This window comes from Anarrhichthys ocellatus, unplaced genomic scaffold, assembly GCF_004355925.1.
Source record: "Anarrhichthys ocellatus isolate YVR2014 unplaced genomic scaffold, GSC_Weel_1.0 scaffold7, whole genome shotgun sequence".
NCBI classification, from domain to species: Eukaryota; Metazoa; Chordata; class Actinopteri; order Perciformes; family Anarhichadidae; genus Anarrhichthys; species Anarrhichthys ocellatus.
The window spans coordinates 6,640,870-6,661,276 of record NW_022280037.1 but is presented as its reverse complement, the minus strand read 5'-3'; the positions used below and the strand labels follow the sequence as shown (position 1 = coordinate 6,661,276).

The 20,407-nt window shown below is 44.5% G+C and overlaps 1 protein-coding gene across 7 annotated transcripts in view; it reads left to right on the top strand.

Moving 5' to 3' along the window:
* Window positions 1-2,980: 2,980 nt before the first annotated feature.
* Window positions 2,981-20,407, top strand: part of qkia (QKI, KH domain containing, RNA binding a) — a 55,896-nt gene continuing 38,469 nt past the window's right edge. For all 7 annotated transcript variants that reach the window (XR_004212784.1, XR_004212782.1, XR_004212783.1 and 4 more), the window contains exon 1: window positions 2,981-3,415. Coding sequence is in view for 3 of the 7 variants with exons in the window: in XM_031847607.1 (XP_031703467.1) it covers window positions 3,271-3,415 (145 nt within the window). In the remaining 4 variants the exon portion in view is untranslated. The remainder of the gene's footprint in view (window positions 3,416-20,407) is intronic.

The following is a 20,407-nucleotide window of genomic DNA, read 5'->3' as shown; positions in this document are numbered from 1 at the left end:
CCCCCCCCCCCCCCCCCCCCCCCCCCCCCCCCACAGTCCCGAAACTAGTAAGCCAAAAGAAAAAGGAAAAGATGTTCTTGTTTGTATGTCTGCGTGTTATCAGAGCCCGTGGGCCTCCGTTTGCCTCCTCCGGAGCTACAACCGTTATCGCAGACAGCCGTGCCTCGACAGTCACCAGCTCCCACTCACTTTCCTGCGGCTGCGGCCCCCCGAGGCAGGCTGCAACCGGCTACAGGGCCCCTACCGAGGGCCCCATTGTCTCCATCAGCACACTTTCAGTTGAAAACCCAGGGCGCTCTCCAAGCTCATTGTGAGTGAGCTAACATCCTCTTTTCAAAAGGGGCTAAACGCATGTTCATTAATTATCTGGATCCTCGTTAATTGGATTAATTGTTCAATAGAAACCGTGTTATTAAAAATGACGAAAACACAAGGGCAAGGGGGAAAAGGGGGGATTAATATCGTTACTGTTTACTCTCGGGCTGTCAGAAGACACAAGCATGCACAGGCTCTCACACACACATACGCACACACACATTTAAGTATGCTCTGCCTCTCTAACTCTGCATTTCTATTTCACACACACATCAACACACACAGAAGCCGTATGTGACCCAACTCAGAAGAATGAGCGCTAGGCGAGCTGCAAATTATCATGCACACCATTGAGATAAGAACTAAACCCATTCTCAAAGCTCAGAATAAATGCCAGATTCTTTTTGATGCAAGAGGTCCGTGACTTTTTCCAGCGCTTATATTCAAAGAATAAGGGAGGGGGGAAAAAAGATATAGAAACATAAAGTCAACACCATGAACAATTTAGCTATCTCCAAGTTACATGAAACATGGGGTTTCTCATTCCCTCTGCCTATCTACACACTCTTATCCACCAAAATCCCTTATCAGCGTTTGACTTCAAGGGATGTTTTCTCCCTCTTGCTTTAAGATGGCGCGCTGATATTGCAGACCATTTGGATGACGGGACTACTATTACATGTTTTTCTTTAATTGGTGGAGGTGCAACTGTCAAACCTCTGTTTCCCCGTGGTCTCTGTTTGAAATTGTGACAATCGTAAATACCAGACGCCCCCAGAAGACAATGGATATGATGGTGGTGCACTTCAAGTGTTAAGCTGTTAAATCCAATCAAATGACATCATTTTCATGTTGATGTATAGTGGGCAGTTACAAACAAAAGTCCCCAGGTGATTGTCTGAGCATCAACTGACGTTCGACCATAATTATAGCCATAACATGTTGTAGTTATACGCTGGCTGGAGGGCAGAGAAGCAGGATCCAGGTTGTTAAGGCAACTGTATCTGTCATCCTGCTTTGATGTGGAGGCTCCTGTCGCCTGCTGCACTGCCAAATGCTATTATCTGGGACCAGAAGACTGATTGAACATGTTTTTTCGGGACATTTTTTTTGTGTAAGCAAGTTTACGATCTGTATATATGTTGTAAGTGGGTGTCATATGTCACTTACGTAAATGATGCGGAGACATCATTTCAGTATAATTAAACTTGTCCCAAGACATCATCAGATCGAGTGTTCTTTGATCAATTTATTGGACGTACTGCACTAATACTGAGCGCTTGGATTTAATTTACTATTCTCTATGCTAACACAGTGGCGACAAACTGCAGCCAGAAGGCCATAGTGCAGCTGTTTGAGCATTCATGCACCCGGCGTGGGGACTACTTTTACAAAGACATGAGTGGGTGAGCAGTAAGTGGACAAATTGAATGGTGGCCAAGGTCAGGGCTCAGATTTAGTTGGGTCCCTCTCAGCCAACAGCTGTTAAAATAAAAAACGGACCAGTCATGGTTTATTTTAACACTAAGCAGGATGAGAGAGGAGGTAGCTTGTTTGTGTGTGTGTGTGTGCCATTGATCAGGGATGTTAATCTTCAGAGGATATGTAGAGAGGTCCTCCCAAGGACAGGACAATGAAAAGGCCCTATTGATTACTGGAAAGTTGATCAATCGGTCCCAAGACAGATAACAAGATGTACAAGTCTTGAGTAACAAACGGTATCTTGTAAAATATTGCACAGGATTTTTTTTTCTTCATTTTTTGGCACCCAAATGTGAAGCATATATCCAAAGTCTGATTTGGTTGGTCTTGGCAAGTGTACCTCGGTCACACACTCACACACACACGCATTGTGTGAAGTGGGAGACTGAACACACATTCAACCCACGTGTGACTCTTCAAACCAGATCACTAGTCCGTACCAGATTAGTATACCCATACGTTGCTAAACCATACAAATTACACTAGACCTTGGAAAATCAATGTGACGAATTGGGCTGATGTGCCTTCCAGTAGTCACTCACTGGAACATTGTTTTCACACTGAATGTGCAGCATGAAGGGCCGTGCTAAAGATTTTGTGTAACATAGAGGAGGGCGAAAGGGAAGCAACATAAAACCTGTTGGAACCGGCAAAAAAAGTTATTTTTCTGGAGCAGATATAGGAAGGGAAAGAGGCCTGTGAGTGTTGATAATAATTCCAAAGAGATAAATATAAGAAAAAGAGGAATCCTAACTCTATCTTTAAAGGATTTACTTTGCTGTCCACTTTTCCCTCTCAGTATTGTCATGGGCACTGCTTTTGGTGTTTAAATTTATGAGATCACTGAAGACAGTGCCGTACAATTAGTTCACACAAAGAGTATTATTGGAGACATTTTTAACTGATACAATGTTGCAATAAGTGAGGGAAAAGAGAAAGAAAGACATATGTGCTGTTCTGTGTGTTGACAACACTTCATGTGGCACTGTGAGCGTTCCTGCGCACTGCACTCCATTGGCCCAAATTTCTGTCCATCATTCCACCAACCCACCCCACTCCACCCTGCTGGCTCCGATCGGAGCGCTCATTGGTTCTCCCATTAGTCCACTGAAAGCCCCACTGGCCAATAGCCGTGGAGGAGGATGGAACCTTTCCGGTGGATCAGTCTCTCGCGCCCACAGTGGTAGAATCGAACGTCCCCGAGCGCACACGGCGTAGAGGACAGTACGGCGCACGAGTCTCTGGAAGGAAGATAACGGGTTTCTTTTTTTGTCCCCTCTCCACTCAAACAACAAGAACAAACCAAACCTGAATTTTTAGGGGGGTTTACAGAGTCTTCTCGTCTCAAGGAGGAGGGAAGCGAGGGATTGGAGCCGCAAGTTTTTTTTTTTTCTTTTTCGTTTTTTTTCTCCTTTTCCCCTAAAAGAGGATTCTGTGTTTCACGGTGGTTTGTTCTCCGCTCTCGCCGCAAAGATGATGGTCGGAGAGGTCGAAGTGAAGGAGCGACCGAGGCCGAGTCCCGACTATTTGATGCAATTATTAAACGAGAAGAAGCTCATGACCAGTTTGCCAAATCTCTGCGGCATCTTCACACACCTGGAGAGGCTTCTCGATGAAGGTAAGTGTTGGTGAGACGCCGTGGAGGGGGACGCGTGACCGCGGCGCCGTCCGGCGTCCCTTGCTTGCACAACGTCGGCGAGACCCGTACGCACAGTTTCAACGGGTACACCGATATAGAAAAGAAAAAAAACTTCCCCAAATACGACCTCACGTCCAAAACAGTCAATCCACCAGTTTCACGAGAGTCTGTAAGACCACGACGCGATGTGGACTTGAGAGTTGTGTTGCTAACGTTAAGGCTTCCACGGAGTTGTTGCTCCACTCTCGACTTTGTGTCAACGAGACGAAAACTTTCTCCCACGCAGTTAAGAAAAATAAAAACTGCCTATCGCTGGCAACGTGTTGACGACAACTGACCACAGAGATGTTTTGAATCCACCCGTTATGTGTATTAAATGCGTATCTCAAGAAATTTAGACTGGGGGGGGGCCTGATTCCACATGTTCCACAGCAACTTAGCTGCGGGTTAGCCACATTTTAAGCTAACGAGCCTGGGTGTCTGCATTCCGTTGAACTCTTCGGGAACCAACGGTCGCGTTAACTTAAAGCTACGTCTTCAAATAAAGACCCAGCCAGTCAATAACTGCGTCTCAGACAAAATGCGAAAGAAGCGTAACAAATGTTTGACTTTCTTTCTTTCTTTTTTTTTTTTTGCTCTTGTGTGAGTTGTTGCCCAGCGGCCGAGCTTAAAAAGCACGGAGGAATGTGTCTGCTTGTTGCCCAAACAATGGCCAGTTAGTTGTTGCTGAGAGGGCGAGTACACGATTTCAAATGGCTAACTTTTTTTTTTTTTTTGTATTAAAAAGGAGCACCGTTTTGTCTTCCTTCACACGTCCACTACGTATTTCATTCTCTTGCTGCAGCAGTCGTCGTGTTTTTCGCCAGTCAACGCGTGCTCTACCACAATTGCGTCGCCTTTTTTTTGTGTGTCGGCGGCGGCGCCGTCCAGACCTGTCTGTCTACGTGTATATTGTCGCTGGTTTCTTTGGCACTAAGCAGCGGCCGCTGTAAGACGAGGCTTATTCACCGTTTATGTGTCTAGTGTCACTAACATAAGCCGGTGTAAGCGTAAGGTTGGACCTATGCATTATGTAACTGAGCTGGGACACTAGAGAGCGCCACAGCCCCCTTAGCACGCGTGTGTGTAGTGTCGGGACTGGACACCATGACACTTGTGATACGTAAAGATAAAAGGCACAATGCAGAGTACTTTACTGGAAAAACCATTGGCGTCTTCGTGGACGCAAAGAGCTGTGCATCCGCCAGTTTCGGTTGCATGCCTGGATGAGTAGCCTCCGTAGTATGTAGTTGCTAAACCGGTTGGTAGTGATTTTCTTGCTCCCTTGAATGGCGATAAAGGAAGGACTTAAAGACGTTAAGTTGGCTATATCCTCACCATTTCACTATTGCAGCAGTGCAAAAATACATGTTTAAACATTAAATATAACACCTCTACTCAAATCAAGTTTAAATTTAAATGTTATTTCGGTGCAGTAGATATAGTTAGGTCCCACTGATCTGCCTAAAGAATGCCACTGACACACTGATTATAGAGATAATATAGTCCTTTCGTCTGGAAAAAATGGCACTCTAGTTTCAGACTGAGACCTCCAGATAAGCAGTTAAGCAATAAATAACAATGTTCTGAAAAAAAACGAGGGATACGTTTCCTTTCAAACCAGATTATGTCATTAATAGTACCACGTTTGATAACTCCAAACCCCGTTAACGCCTTACAAAAGAGGAATAATAGATTTTTTTTTTTTTAATTCCGAAAGAGACAATTGCTTTTTAGGACTCTATTGGGAATGGTGGGTGTGTTGGGAGAGTCAGGAAGCAGACTTGTTTTCTTTTTCATTCCTGATCCCCTTTGGTATTTCCCAGCCCCCATAGTCGTAGACCCTAAAATTCTCTGAGCAGTAAAGAAAAGGGATCCCGCACACAGTCTGTGTACCTCTCATTTACTCTAACAACTCAAAGCCGTTGGTGCGCTGTGAGCGCAAAGCAAGAAACCATGTTCTCTTCTTCTGTGTGGTCAGCAGGGACTTAAAAAAACGAAATGTATAATACATTTACACTTGTAGTCAGGTCTATAGTCACTGTTCTTTGTGTTTTGTCTGTGCGCCAACAGAGGGACTAAAGCATGGGGAAGGAAATGTAGTAATTTTGTGTGCTGAATGTTGAGGGAGTCATAGGGAGTAAGTGCATGAAAGACATTTAACATGTAGGAGAATGTAAATACTGTCGTAGGCCTACTCATTGTGACCAGTGGGGATTTACGGTTACAAAGTTATGATTTGCTTTATTTGCAAAAAATGAATTGAAGGCAATTTTGATGTCTGAAACTGATGGCGGAACTGCTTCGTCATTCTTTCTTAAAAGAAAAACTGGTCTGTAATTTGATGTCTTGCACCATATGTTGTTGGGACTTTGGAGAAACTGGTTTCTTCGGGGTTTAGAAATCAATCTGTAATGCCGGACTGGTCCGACGCTCCTCTGTCACACTCGACGGATAAAAATGCTCCCCCTCTCTTGTGCGTAAGAAATCATGACTGGAACACTCATAACTTTCCAGCTCCTTTCTCTCTCCTCTGAAACCACACCAGTCTGAGGTTTACGAGCGTTTCCACAGCACCAGGCTAAACTTTATCCTGCTGCCAGAAATTGCGTGTGTGAGATGAAAGCCACCCTGGCGCAGAGGAGGCCTGTCTGGTTCCCGTTAGGGGCGGTCTGGTTTGCGTTCCCCTTTTGAAACGGAGCTGTAGCTCTGATGTGATATTCGGGGCCCTCCCTGACTAGTGAACACTGACCCCACCCAGGGTAAAACCCAAAACACAATTTCTATTCCTCTAAAATGACAGAAGAAACCCTAAAGAGCGCTCTATTTATTATTCCTTTGCAATGACCTCGTACTTTGAGAAGTCAAGTGTGTGTTATTTTTAATGCACTGTGCTATGTGGCCTGTGCTGTCGGAGTGCTGCAATTCAGGAAGCTCAGAAAGTTATTTTTAAGAATTTTTTTTTAATGGTAGTTTGAGGTTGTATTTGTGTGATAAACATTTTAATGCTGATCAGTGAAGCATGTTTTGTGATTGTGGTCTTTGCCAGCTGCAAAGATAAACGTCACACTTGACTGCAACTTCCAGTCAGACTCCAGACGGGTTTCTTTACCTTGTGGTAGTGTGTTGTGAATTACGTTTGATGTGAAAAGTTATTTTGTTTGGTGTGTGTGTAGTTTTCTCCTCAAGAGAAATCATTGAAAGCAGGTGTCATTTCAAGGCAACAATGAGAGAGCACGAAAAGCTATTTATTCTCAAGCAGAGGGAGAAACATAACCAGTCCGTGTAGAGCGATCAAAAGTGAGGAGAAAATCCAAAAGAAATGCAGTTAAGGGCCGTCCTAACCCGTCAACAAGGCGTCTCCTCTGGGACCAAAGTTTCTATGTGTTGTTGATAAAATGACAATGACGAGTAAATACAGTTTCGTGGGCTTAAATGTGATTGAACGTCTAAAATTTGGCCTAATGAGAGTAAAAAAATCTAGCTACGCCACAAACTCTTTCCCAAAGTGTCCATCTCTTAAGAGTATACCCTTTCGACAGCTGCACCCCCCCTCGTTTTGTGCATGTCTACACAGCTGTTTCCTCGGCGGAAGAAAACTGACACCACCCTTGTGTGTGACGACTGCTTCCATTGCTTTAGTGGCGTGAGTGCATGGGCGCCCTTGTTAAGTTCCCAATATGTGTAGTCCCTCAAGGTCACTCTGGCTGATCGACGGGCCCCTTTTGAAATCCCCTTGCGTTGCAGTTGTTCATCCCCCTGAGGTGACACCTGCTACGGAGTTATTTTTTTTTTACTCCTCTTTACGATCTGCCAGCCAACAAGCTGCTTCAAATCGCTATATTTTCTCTTGGCAGGAGGAGACAGCCCATATAACATCTAGAGACACAGCCTAGTACTGAAGTGCAGGCGCTGTTGTAAGCTAGAGGAGAAAGTGAAGTTTGCTTTTTTTTTGTTGTCATGCAGTGTTTTTAGTGTTTCTATGGAGAACAGAATAGTTGGATTGATTGAAAGTATTCATTCCAGGCTCTCCTTAGCTTTCCTTCCAGGCTCATTTTTCAGCTTCGTTTGTATAATAGATTAAATGTTCCGTTGTTCCGTTGCACGCTGTGTTGCGGAGCCACATGGTGCATTGTACCCTTTTTTATTTTTTTTTATTTTTCTTCCCTGGCTACAGCACCCCCCCCTTTACATATACAGTTTTGTATCTGCTTGTTTGTCTCTGTGTGTGCCTTGATTTAACAGGACCCTTCCCAGGAGAGCTGTCAGCGTCTGGAGGACAAACTGTCTGCTGTCCACTATGGTGCCTGCCTGTGTAGGGAACGGGTCCTTTGGGAACAGCTGTTTAGAGGACAGATTTTGATAAATGAGGGAATGCCAGAAATCTGTTTGGTTTTCTACCTGATGTCCCATATTTCTGTCAATCTCGTTTCTTTGTCTTTCTGTGTCTGGCTGTTGTAGCACTGTCCTGGCCCGCTGTAGGTTAACCCTTGGCAAGACCTCTGACCCACAATCAATCTAGCAGCTAACAAGACTGGGTACAGCTTGTAAAATAAGAAACCACTTCGCCCTGTGAGAGAGCACAGGAATAGAGATATGAGGGTGTTAGGCCGGGACTGTTGTCGCATGCTGAAACGTGTTATAACCCCAGTCCCCCTTTCTTCTCCCCACATTCTCTCCCAAAGCACCACTTATAAGCTGGAATTTAATTAACTGGGAGCCATTCTGTGAGCTGGTTTACTGAGCTGTCGCCACCAGTGAGAAAGCAGAATTGGAGCCTTTGTGCCGTATTTCTCTGTCTGGCTCTCTCTTGCACTCATGTGATCCTTTTTTTCCCCTCAGTCTCTCCTCCCTGGTAATAAATTAGGTGGTGGCATGAGTGTGACAGGGTGCCGTGTAGGGGTTGTGGCAGGACCCAGCGGTGCCTTGCCGGTCGTCCTTCTGACGTGCCTCTGCCAAGCTAGCCCTCCTATCCAGGAGCCCCACCACAGTGCCTGTGTGAGCCTCAGTTCATGTTCTAGCTCCGACCCCCGGCCCCATCTTGCTCCCCTGGCCCCACTCCAGCCCCAGCAATGCCACCCCCCCCAGCAGGTGCTGTAAGATAAAGTCATCCAGCGACAGCTCCGGGCTCTTATCTCAGGCCTCAATCCCGTGAGTGCTGGGCCTCCTTATCGCCTCTGCCTGGCGTCCTGTCTCCGTACCCTACCCCGACTGCCTGGTCGACTATCTGGCTCGCTGTCGCCAAAACTACGTGCCTTCCCTTCTATTACTGCCGGCTGTTAGGCGACGCATTTCTACAGGCAGTTTATATCTCTCTTTTTTTTTAATTCCTCGAACCTTAAAGCAAAGCAAACACGTTAAAATTAATAGCGTACAACTAGAGGCACAGTGAATTTCGCTGAAGGTATTTCACCGTGTGGTTTCTGTCAAAGCGAGAGTCGTGTGTGTGTGTGTGTGTGTGTGTGTGTGTGTGCGTTAGATGACAACGAGCAGCGTTAAAGAGGAAGAAGAATTAGGGGATGTTGTAATGATGTCACAACAGCTTCCTAACACAGACATGTTCATTAAATTTGGTTGTTTATCCCTTTTTCTGAAACCACGGCGCCTCCCATTACCCTTGACCCAAAGTTATGTCAGCTTTTACCATTTTTGTGTCGTACAAAAACATCTGACGGGAAGTAACGCCCATTTCAGACAGGAATAGACCGTAGAGAAGGCAAATCAGTGGTTTGTTTTTCCTTCAGACAGACGGGGAGAAGGAGGGGGGTGGGGGCTGTGTTCTGTCTGTGGTGAAAAAGAAGCGCGCTCTTCTTGTGCCCTCTCCCATAGAGTTGGGTCTGTGTCTCAGCTGTCTGTTGATTAATCTAGATTACATCGTGAATCAAAACTTCTGTCCCTCCTCCACACATTTGTGTGGAAACGCAGCACACAGAATATTTCTTAGAAGTACAGGCCCCACCCTGTTGCATTCTTTGAGTGCTTCGAATAGCCCCCCCCCCCCCCTCACTCACAGTGTTTCTCCTTATTTTCTCGCTCTTTCTCTTTGTATCTCTGTATTTAAGCCCTTGCACAGTCGCAACAGATATAACGTCTAACAATTAGGGTTTTCAGGAATCATGCCGGCAACATTTGTCACGTTTCCTGTTTCCTTCCCCATTTTTATCATAGAAAAATGAGCTGAATGCTCACTCTGTACCTCTCTTTTGAGTCGCCACCCCTCTGCATTCATTTCCTCTCTCCTTTCAGTGGAGGAATGGCAAGCGAGCGTTGGCAGCCAGCTCAGGAATGTTACCGGGAGCACAGTCGGAGCACTTAACCTCCAGCCTGGTGTTTGCTTTCCCCGCACACTCTCTCATAGTGTGCTTTAGCTCAGCTGAATGTGAATGCCATCCAGAGTGAGACACGGGGACGTCTCCTTGCTTTAAATATCGACACGTTTAATCCACAATTTGTCTGTAACTTGATAGTTTTTGCTTCAGGGCTGGCACTAGCAAGCCCCATTCCACTTGAAATCAAAGTCCCCTAATGTTTTCCCAAAGCTTCATATCTTATGACATGGTCTTCTTTGTCACTGTTTATATTTGCAATATTTTCCCCTCATCCAAACTCTCCAGTCCAAGAGGTTCGCTAGCCCCATCCTCCTTTAAAAACACCCCAGTGGATCAGTCTGCCTGTGGTTTGCAGCCTTCACCTTGGTTTAGTCGCCGGCTGGCCGATAAATCAAAGATGAATAATTTACCTGTCCCTCAGCAGCCCGTGTTGTTTCTGTGAGGCTTGGCAAGAGCAGGCGGTGCTGCCATAACCATCCCGTAGGCCCACAGAAAGTGAGGTGGCAAGAGGCAGAGAGATGCTTTGTAGCTTTCTGCCATCAAATGTGAAGCACTGGGAACTCCAGTCTTAACCAGACTCAGCTGCTTCCCCGACTCTCAGCAGCTTCAACATGTCAAAGTCCACGTCATACTTTCACACAGTACTCCTGTTGCTCTTTACTACTCTCTTTATATTGTGCCAAACACGGGGTTCCTCGCCATTGTACAGTGTAACCATTTATCAAAATAAATGTCTGTTTTTATTCCACTGTCTCCTCTACCTACTGAGCAAAGCTATTGCTTAAACTCTGTCTCTCTGCCACAGGCTGAGCCTCACTAGAACTACATGTGTTGCACAGTAGTGTTTTACAGTCGCTGTCTGCCCCGCAGTCTTGTGCTGTGATGTAAAACATGATTTGCCGAGCATAATGTATGCCCATGTCCTACGCATTCAACCCAAACTGATCGTAGCGGCACACGAATGAGGCCAGAGTTGTACAACTGCGAGTGACGAGTTTCGCGACTGTCCTGTGTGTTTAGTGTATGTCGCTGCTCTTTCGGTTTGTGGTGAGGCTTAAGTCTGTCTGCCCTTATCAGTTCAGCAGTCTGGAGGAGATTACAGAACAGAAACAATGGTTGGCTTTGAATGATTAGACTTTAATTGGTGAGACAAACTCCCTCTTTAGCACTGTGTGTGGCATAGGAAAGACTGGCATAAAAACCCCCACAGATAACTGGCAGGAAAGAATGTGTATCTGAAAGGGTGAGTGAGCGTGAACCTCGTCCCGACTCAGTTGATTGATTGTGTTCTATGAAAGGAAAAAGGCGTTCAAGGCTGCCGAGAGGGGAGGATGGTTGAATGTGATAAAGAACGGTGGGGGGGAGACAGAGGATTCCTATGTGCTGTGAATGAGGTCATTTGGTTGGTTATGAGGAAGGTCACTGACCCCTCCCTCAGCTCCACACTCCACCCCTCTGTCTCTCCAGTCCTCCCCCTCACCTAATGATGCACAATGGCTTTTTGTGCTTTAATGGGCCAGACGCACACACTGGGTCAGTCCTACCAGTTCACATAGAAGTGTGCACACAAGTGCTGTCTGTAAAACAAGCCTGATCCACCGCAATGCATTTTGACTCATTGCATTTATCACTTGGTTTATTATGTTAGCTGCATGCACAGTGCTGAATGTACTGTTCTTTAAGTTGCTGACTCTTGAGTGTGTTTTTTGCAACCCAACACCCTCCCATCTATGTTGTTGCTCTTATAGTTGGATAGTGAGATTGGAGACAATTTGGAGCATGTTGAAAAACGGCTGTGATCTTTTCTTATAATTTTGTTGAAGAAAAATTGTAGAAACGGCCATTTTCAGTGTCATACATGATGCAAACATACAGTATATTGTGTGTGTGTGGATCGGTAACCATATCTTTTTGTATCAAGCACCAGGCCATTTCCTTTCAGTTCCCTATATCCTGCCCTATATGCTGAACATCCTAATTACCCATTACTTGACACTTTCCCCCTGATCCCGACCATGACCTAATTAATGGGGATTGAATTCAGAATGCACCTCCGACCTGAGCAGTCTGGGTCGGATCAATCTTTAATATACTGTAGTAGCTAGCTAGCAGTTCCATAGCTCACAGATGGTAAACTGTCTACTGAAGTTCCTTATGTGTGCAGAGACATCCCTGCTGCCATCTTTGACAGCTCACTAAACTACTCTGTTTCTCTCTACCTTGTAGATGCTACAGTTAGGACTTAACTTTAGCCGTCTTGGCTTTGTGTCATTTCATATGAATGTTGCCCATAAACAACTTACACAGTGTTGCTTTATTGTCATATTGGATAAGATTACAGCTGCTGCTCCTGTCTGTCTGGTGTGAGACACGCTCAGTGACGAGGGGAGAACAGTGAATTAAGAGATGGAGTGATTTGATTCAAATTGCCATCAAAGTATTGGATTGGATACACGTTTGTGATCTCCTGCAGTGTGTGGGTAATCAAATAATTTACTGTAAACCTTAGTTGTCCTTTAGTGGTTAAAGGCAGCTAGAGATGCACACGGCCGGGGAGACAGGTGTGGGTATGAGCAAGGTGCCAAGGCACCAGCTGCTGTTGACACCTTGAGGTGAAGAATAGTCTGCCAGGAGATGGACTTGTCTCTCTGTCCACTCTCATTCCTCTCTCCCTCCATCTCTGTTGCACCCTTCCTCTCTTCTCCCCTTTTTCGCTTTCCTGGAGAGTGTTTGTCTGACATGAGTTGAGACTGTTTGTGATGGGAGCTCTTCCTGCAACCTTATTCTTATTGAGCGTCTGACACTTTTGATGAACCAGACCGTGGTTCTATCTCTGCACCACCTCCTCCCTCATCACCATATATAAACTCCTATTCTCCGTCTGCACTTCAGTTGCACAGACAAACACACACGCACACACCCCGCTTGCTTTGTTTCCTCTTATCGCTGCCCTTATGTCTTTCCCCCTCATCTGTTTATTTTATATTGCCTTCCATCATTGCCATAGTGTTTTCCACAGGAGAAAAATCAGTGTTCATTTTCCCAAGGAATGACTCATTTTTCTTGGCTTTGTCTTAACTATTTATTTGAGCAGAATGACTCTACTTCTGACTCTACTCTTTTCTCATCTCCTGTTTTTCCAGATTTCTTTCTTCACCCACTCTATTCTTTTCCATTTGTTTCTCTATTGCAGCCTTCCTCTCTACTCGTATGTGAGGCAAAAACTCCAGCCTTGGGGCTACATTGCCTCTTTCATGTGAGGACCAGTGGTGACATTAAAGGCCTGCTTCGTGGTCTGTCAGTTTGCATCAGCGTAGCTCTCACTGTCTGCGCTCAGGACCCGAGCGTTTGCTCCACTCTCCACTCAATCACTCTCGGGCTCAAGCGCTGGTTGGTAGAGAACAACATGCCTGCACCCGCTGGCTGTAATTCTGCACACTTATATGCTCTCGCAGATTTGTTAAGTCCTCGCACCCAAGTGCATTGAGGCACTGAGGCGGATCGATGTTTAAAGGCTTTAGCATACTGGAAGCTTGGTTAATGACAGTTGAGTCTCTTTTCCTCCACCCTTTATGTTACTCTGACGCAATTGTTGGTTAAGACCGTCCAATGTCTTTGTTTTCTTAAATGGTACGTTCAACATGACGAAACGGATCAACTGAAAGATCTCCAGGATCAGACGAGCAGACCAAAACACACCAAACCGTAGCTTCCTTTTAAGACGAGCCAACGTAATCTCTCAAAGTGCATCAGACATCGAGAGAGTTTTTCTGTCTCCAACCAGTGCCAGGCCTGTTTGTTCTTCATAGAGAAGCAGTCTGTACCAGTTTAACTCACAGCTACCAACCCTTGCACACAATCCATCCTTGTATACTTGGCCCAGAACAATTGAAGTTCAGGCGGAGGACCGTGTACATCCGTCAAGATATTTAACACATTTCTTGCGAGTCTAATTTGTATTGTACACGAGTAGGCGTTTGAAGTGATTCGATTCAGATCCTGAAAAAAAATGGTATGTCAGGTTGTGAAGACAATGAGGAGCCGGCACAAAGACACAACAGCTGTGGTGTGAGTCTGTGCGCTGTCACACCCGGAGACAGAGACTGGCTGTTGGATTTTAAACTTAAGATGCTATATACGAGCCCCGGCAGGCCCGGTGACGGCGGATACAACAACAGCTGACACGCATGCATACACTTTGTGATGTAACCTGTTTGCCTGCCTGTGTTTATAATTCATGTCTGTTCTGGGGCTTTTCCGCACAGAGAATTAAAGCCTTGCTCAGAATCTGCGCTACATTAGGTACGTCACTGTCAACTGTAATCACGACTGCAAAATCACTTCAAGCTGGTGATACACGAGCCAAAAAAAAAAAAGATTACAGGACGACTCCTAAACCCCTGAACTCTGAGCGTACCAGTCTTTGTTGAAGCTGCTTCAGAGAGAGGACTATGACGGGACGCTGTTAAGAAGGATGTAGCTTGTGGTACATTGGTTGAGCGATTTTAGTTTTACCCTGGTGTAACGCAATAAGCTGGCAATGAGCGAGTGTATCGAAAATGAAAAGATGACATTGAGCCGTCTTCATTAATGTTTGGTTCTTGTTTTGTGTTTTTTCATTAAAATGAGCTCCAGCATGTGAAGCAACCATAGAGTTGAATCGATGCGTCTCTGGCACACAACTGAATATGATAAGATTCATAGGAGTTATTGCAGGGCTGTTGTATTTGATTGCTTTTGATTAGAACTATATTTTTGCCGTATTATTAATTTTAATTGTAGCTCATTTTGTTTAAACGCAAGTATTTATTAACACCAAATCGGTTTATTTCAACTATAGTGCATAGCATTATTGACTCACAGCTGGGCTTCCTGGCAAAGGTAGTATTCTAGTGTGTAGAATGTATTGTACCTCTTTATTGACAAAAGAGAATACACTAACTAAACAATAAGGAGCCACAAGAACAATGAATACAGCCCAGTTACACTTTGTATTCTTATTTTATAGCATGTGCGTCTGAACTATGGGAAAGCACAGTAAAGAAAATGGATCAATAAGTATGTAAATATCATAACATAATTATTATGATAATGTGCACTATAATAACAATACAAATTAAATCAATAATAAAGTCAGTCCATACTTGAAGGCAGTTATCACTATGTTTGCTTCAGTGTTGTTGAAATCAAGTGACCTCATTCCTGACAATGAGAGACAATGATGTGGTTTTTCCTCATTGTGTCACTCCCCCACCTCCCACAAACATTAAATAAAGAGATTTTATTTTTTTCCAATCTGTTTTTTTTTTTCTTTCAGTCCGTACCAAACTTATGGCAGGCTATTGCTGCTTCCATCTGTTCTTTGCCAAAAAACCACTGGAGTCACAGTTGATGTAAGCCACTGTCTTTTCCTCTCTGTGTTCACCTGTGAGGAAAATGACCGCCTGAATTTAACCATCACCTATCTGGTTCCCTTCACGTTAACCATGCGGTGCTCCATCAGTAGACTCTATAATCTCACCGACAGCACTGTTCTTTCCTGTGGATTTAGGCCTAGATTATTTTGGAAGCATGGATAAATGATCCCTTTGGATCAGAGGACAAAGATAGAGGTCGGATCATAGAGACATAAAGTGAAAAATCTCCGTTTTATAACGAATGATCCTCTCTCGGTTGTTCCTCCCAGGTTGTGAGCGCTGTGGTCTCCTTACTTACAGGGGTGGGGACAGGAAGCAGCGAGCATGTTATCTTCTCCAGTCACATTGACAGTCGGAGCCTTTCCTTCCAACCTCTTCCTGTCTCGTTTCCTCTTCTGACAGCTGGGCTTTTCCTGCCATTGTTGCATGAAGGAGGGGAGGAGGGGGCAGCTGTGTGTAGGGGTAGACACAGTTAAGATGTGTTTAATAGATTAATAATGCTCTGCATTTTTAGATCGTCTGAATGTTAGTCGACGGTCTTGGCTAACTCTTAAGTCACCCTGTGAGGAATGGCCTTTCCTCGTATCCTAACAAGAGCCCTTCTACTGAAATGCAAATCTTTTCGGGCCCCTCCAGGCAGTGGGCAAAGGAAAGGGGGACCCCCTTTTTTTATGGGCCAGAGGACATGGTTCCTGGAAACAGTTGATGCAAAATGGGGGCCAAGGACTGCTCTTCCAATCCACAGACATGCATCCCATCAGCATGCATCCTGAATCCTCTTCCTGTTGTTCTTCCCATTCTTATCTCGTTTTTTCACATCTTGTTGAGCTCACAGCGGGCATCCTGTGCTTCATTTGACATAGCATCCTCTGCATTGTTATAGTGTGCGTGTGTGTGTGGATGCATGTTTGTAAAAGTATGCCTAGGGCCTCAGTGGATAAAACATTTGTGTTTCTAGATGCCTACGTTCAGCATGTACATCCCCCGAAACACTAAAAGTAGAGTTAAATGGGTTAAAGCGAAGTGAGAGAGGGATTCTTGAGCAGCAGCGTGCAGCACGGCTCAGGTCTGTCTTTTGTCTGTCTGTCTGATTTTACTGGCAGGTAAAGCCTCTGAAATGAGATCCCACGAGATGCAGAAAAACCAACAATCTGCTTGGCTGTTTGTGCGAATGCTTTTTTCATGCTGTGTGCGTGTTTGTACTAATTAATTCACTAGTTTTGACTACCCCTGTAGGCATCCCTTTTAGTACGGATGGAACCACACGTATACAGGTTATATAATTGATGGAAGTAAAAGATGGATTTCCTGCTTGTATTATAGCTTAGTTGAAGCAGGCTGTTTCCTTTTCGACCAAGTATATCCCCATAAATTTGTGAAAACCATTTTCAGCTCATGAGGCTTCTCTCTTAAAGCCAGCCTGTTAAATGACTATTGCTGTGACTTCCAATTTAACGCTACATATCGCTCCCCCTTTTAGATGGCAAAAGCAGCAGTAAAATAGCCCATCTTTGCTTGGTATTTTAGAGGGAGCCTGAGTTTGCATTTGTGTGCATTAGGCTGGCTGTTTCAGCTGAGCTCGGGTATTGTGCTACTTTAAAAGGTGAACCGAGGCGAGAGGAAGTATTAGCACAGAACTCTAGCTTGTGCTGTGCTGGATTAAAATATTTCTGCAATCGTTGATAAATTAGCAATATTATGAAACCACCTTAAGGAGCTCTAAGCTTTTTTTGGTTAACTGCCACACTAACACTCCCCGGTGCCTCCTGTAAGGAATATGAAAATATATATATATATATATATATATATATATATATTTTTTTTTTTTTTTTTGTCAGTGTGTGAAAGAAAGAAAACGCTTTCTGTAGCTTTCCATCTTGCTCATGTGCCTTGCGGTGCCACCACCAAAGTTTAAGTGTGTGCGTGAGCGTGCATGCACTCACAAGTCTCACCCCGGGATCCTGTTAAAGTCCCCCCACGCAGAGAGTAATGAACGTTGGCCCCTCGCGGCAACCATTAGGAGTAAGCCATTATGGTTCAGTATCGAGCCAGCCCTCCCTGCCAGTTTCACCTCACTCTTTGGTAGACCCCACTAAGTGCACAAAACTGGCACTCCTATGGCTCATTGAGCTACTAGCGTGCCCCCACCAGCACACGGCCCCATAAAGCAGTTCCACATCATAAAGTGTGATGATCCCTTATTCTAATTTTAGTCTGGGGTCTTAATGGCTCTGCAGATACTGTCTAAACCACTTAATTCACTGTTAAGTTTGGGATGGGTTAGCGTGGTGGTGGGAGCGAGAGGGATAAGATGGGTTTCTGCTCCAACTTTCTTTTAGGAATAATGTCGAGCCAAATGCTACTATAAAACTTTTTGAAAATAAGTCTGAGAAAGTCAAGCTACTGTTATTTTTTTATCCCAGATCATGCCTCTTCACAAGATATTGTTAACATGTTTAAATTGCAGTGTCACATGTCAACTACTGCAAATAAAAATGAAACTATTTTTAAAATGAAAAAATACAGTCGACGTAGCAGTCGTTCTACTTCCATTTTACAATTGTAAAGACAGCTGGTGTTAACTTCTGAGGAGTAGCTCCAGTCATCGTCATTCTGTCATTTCAGACTCGTACAAACGCTCTCTGAAGCTGCCAGTTTTGGGACCACAACAAGATTTTCTCTGACTATTAGCATTTTATTTTTTTTAACTGCCTTTGTGCTCTCTGTATTTTTAGGGCCGCTTGACAGTTGTTCAATGAATGATCATGATCTCTAAATTGTCACGATAACTCGGTTAAGTTGGCCCACTGTTGGGCTGCGTTCTCCCGGACCTTCACTGTACCTGCTCAGCTGTTGCTTCATGGTGCTGGAGTTCAGGGACAGCAGTCACTCTACTCAAACACTATTGCCAATAAAGGCTAATAAACTAGTGTATTCAGTCCCCTTTTGTCCCCTTTCATCACTGTTTCTGCTTCCTTTCCTGCCTCCCCTCAGCTCCGCCTCTCCTTTGGTCCCTCTCTCCTTGTCTGCACTGTCTGTTTGCTTTGTTTAATCACCAAACTAACGTGCTATGACACGCTCCTATAGCACACCATCACCGCTGCTGCCAGCAGACACAGAAAGCCACATTCGGCTTGGCACTTCTGTCCTCTCCTGCATGCAGTCCCAGCGACAGCCCCAGAAAACGTTGCATTTGTCACCGGTTATGATTAATGGCTTTGCTGATTGCTGTTCTTGGCCATCACCGCACATACACGTTCAGCTTTCAGCATTTACATATTCTCAGGGGCTCAGCCAGAATAGAGGAGACGGTAAACTGTGCGTCTCAATATTTCTGACGTAATTGGGAACGTAAGAATGTGTTTAACCCACGGTTTGATTGACAGACCACTGACGAAGTAGAGCTGAATACATATTCTTTATGCATTACAATAAATTACATCCTTTTTTTTTAAATATCTAAAAATATTGTAAATGTGTTTATGTAGTTCTATTAATCGTGATTTGGGTTTACTGTGTTCTTTTTTTTTTTTTTAAAAGGTAGAAGAGGGGCAATATTCCCACTTCTGGGTTGATGTGTAATAAAGAGCAATCCTCTGTAAACATGTGCCGGTGGATAGAAAGTTAGGGTGTAGGAGAGATGTAGCACTATTTCCTGCTGTATTTGTTTAGCAGATTTTTCTCTGAGGCAGTTTCTCTCCTCCTTCTGCGTGGAGTTATTTCTGTGGGTTCACCGTCTCAAGAGATTCTTGTCTACAAACACAAAAACTCATTAGCTGATGTGTTTGTGGGAGTTTTTTAATTGTCATGTTGTGTGTGTCTGTTTCTATCTGCATGACATGTACTTAAGTATGTGTCCGGGCACACACACACACACACCACACACCACACACATTCCTGTGTATTGTTGGACTCTGGCTAAATGGACTGGTGTTTTCAGGCAGCTTCAGCTCATTACTGATGATCAGAGAGTGGAACATGCTGCTATTGGGGGGGTTGGCTGGGATGTGCACGCATCGCAGTGTATGGCTTTAACAGAGATTGTGTTACTGTGTAAGCGTTTTTACTGGTGCAGAATGCATCAACCGTTCGCTCCCAATTTGGATGAAAGCTCGGCTGCTCAATGGCTTTTTACCCACGAGATGAGTAAGCATGTGTGTACGGGAGATCTTTTCTGTAATTCAATATATTTTCATCTGGCTCGGGGAGCAGAGAATCCCGAAACCTTGTTATGCTAGTCGTTTATTTAGTGGCCCATCTACTTAAAGACCTGACGCTGGAGCTTTTTACCCAGCCTGCCCTAGGAGAATCCCTGACACACAACATAAATCTCTCCCTCTGGCTGCCAGCAATCCACACAGTCATTTCTGTCTGGAGCCATTTAGACCCCTCAGCCTGTGGGGCCCAGCGCTTCTATCCACATCGTGTCTAATGCAATGCTTTTTAAATACATTGAGATAACATTAACGGCTTAAAATGAATTATTGGATATGGTGTTACTATTCCAAGTTTGTCTCACAATACCCACATGCCATATGTACATTGAAGAAGTTGTTGCTCACTGTAGTTACAGCTTCCTTCTGTCCATACTGGTGGTGATCCTTTTGTTAGTGTAACTCCTATGTAACAAAATCCTATGCCCTCATTCTGTGCCAAAGCTAGTACGATGCCTCAACAGTCGGGGTTAGTCGAATCAAGTATTTATCCTCCAACATTAGTTTTTTTGCCTCTTTGTATTACCATCCCTCTGCTACAGATCAGCGAGGAAACGCTTTAAGGGGAAACGCAAACAGGGAATTTAAACTAAAAACACTGGAAGATAGCCAATAAGTAATCCAATGAAAACAAAAGACGGTATGTCTGTTTGGCCCCAGCTTAATTACAAAACTATTCGGATGTGAATGAACACTATCACAGGGGGCTCAAGCACTTTGTGTTTTCCCCGCCCGACTCTAGTCACATATCCACAGCAATAAACACTCCTATGCCGTTCATTATTGCCTTTTCTCTCTCTGAATGTGTGGAAAGAGGCTACTTGGAGGCCGTGGGGAGAGCGCCTCGCGCCCAAGTGTGTTATAGACTACCTCAAGTAATAGACACACTCTGGAAAATGACTTTGTGTGTTTGATATGGTATCCATTCCCAGAGACATAACAGTGCCTTAATTGGGTTGAAAAGTGTTGATC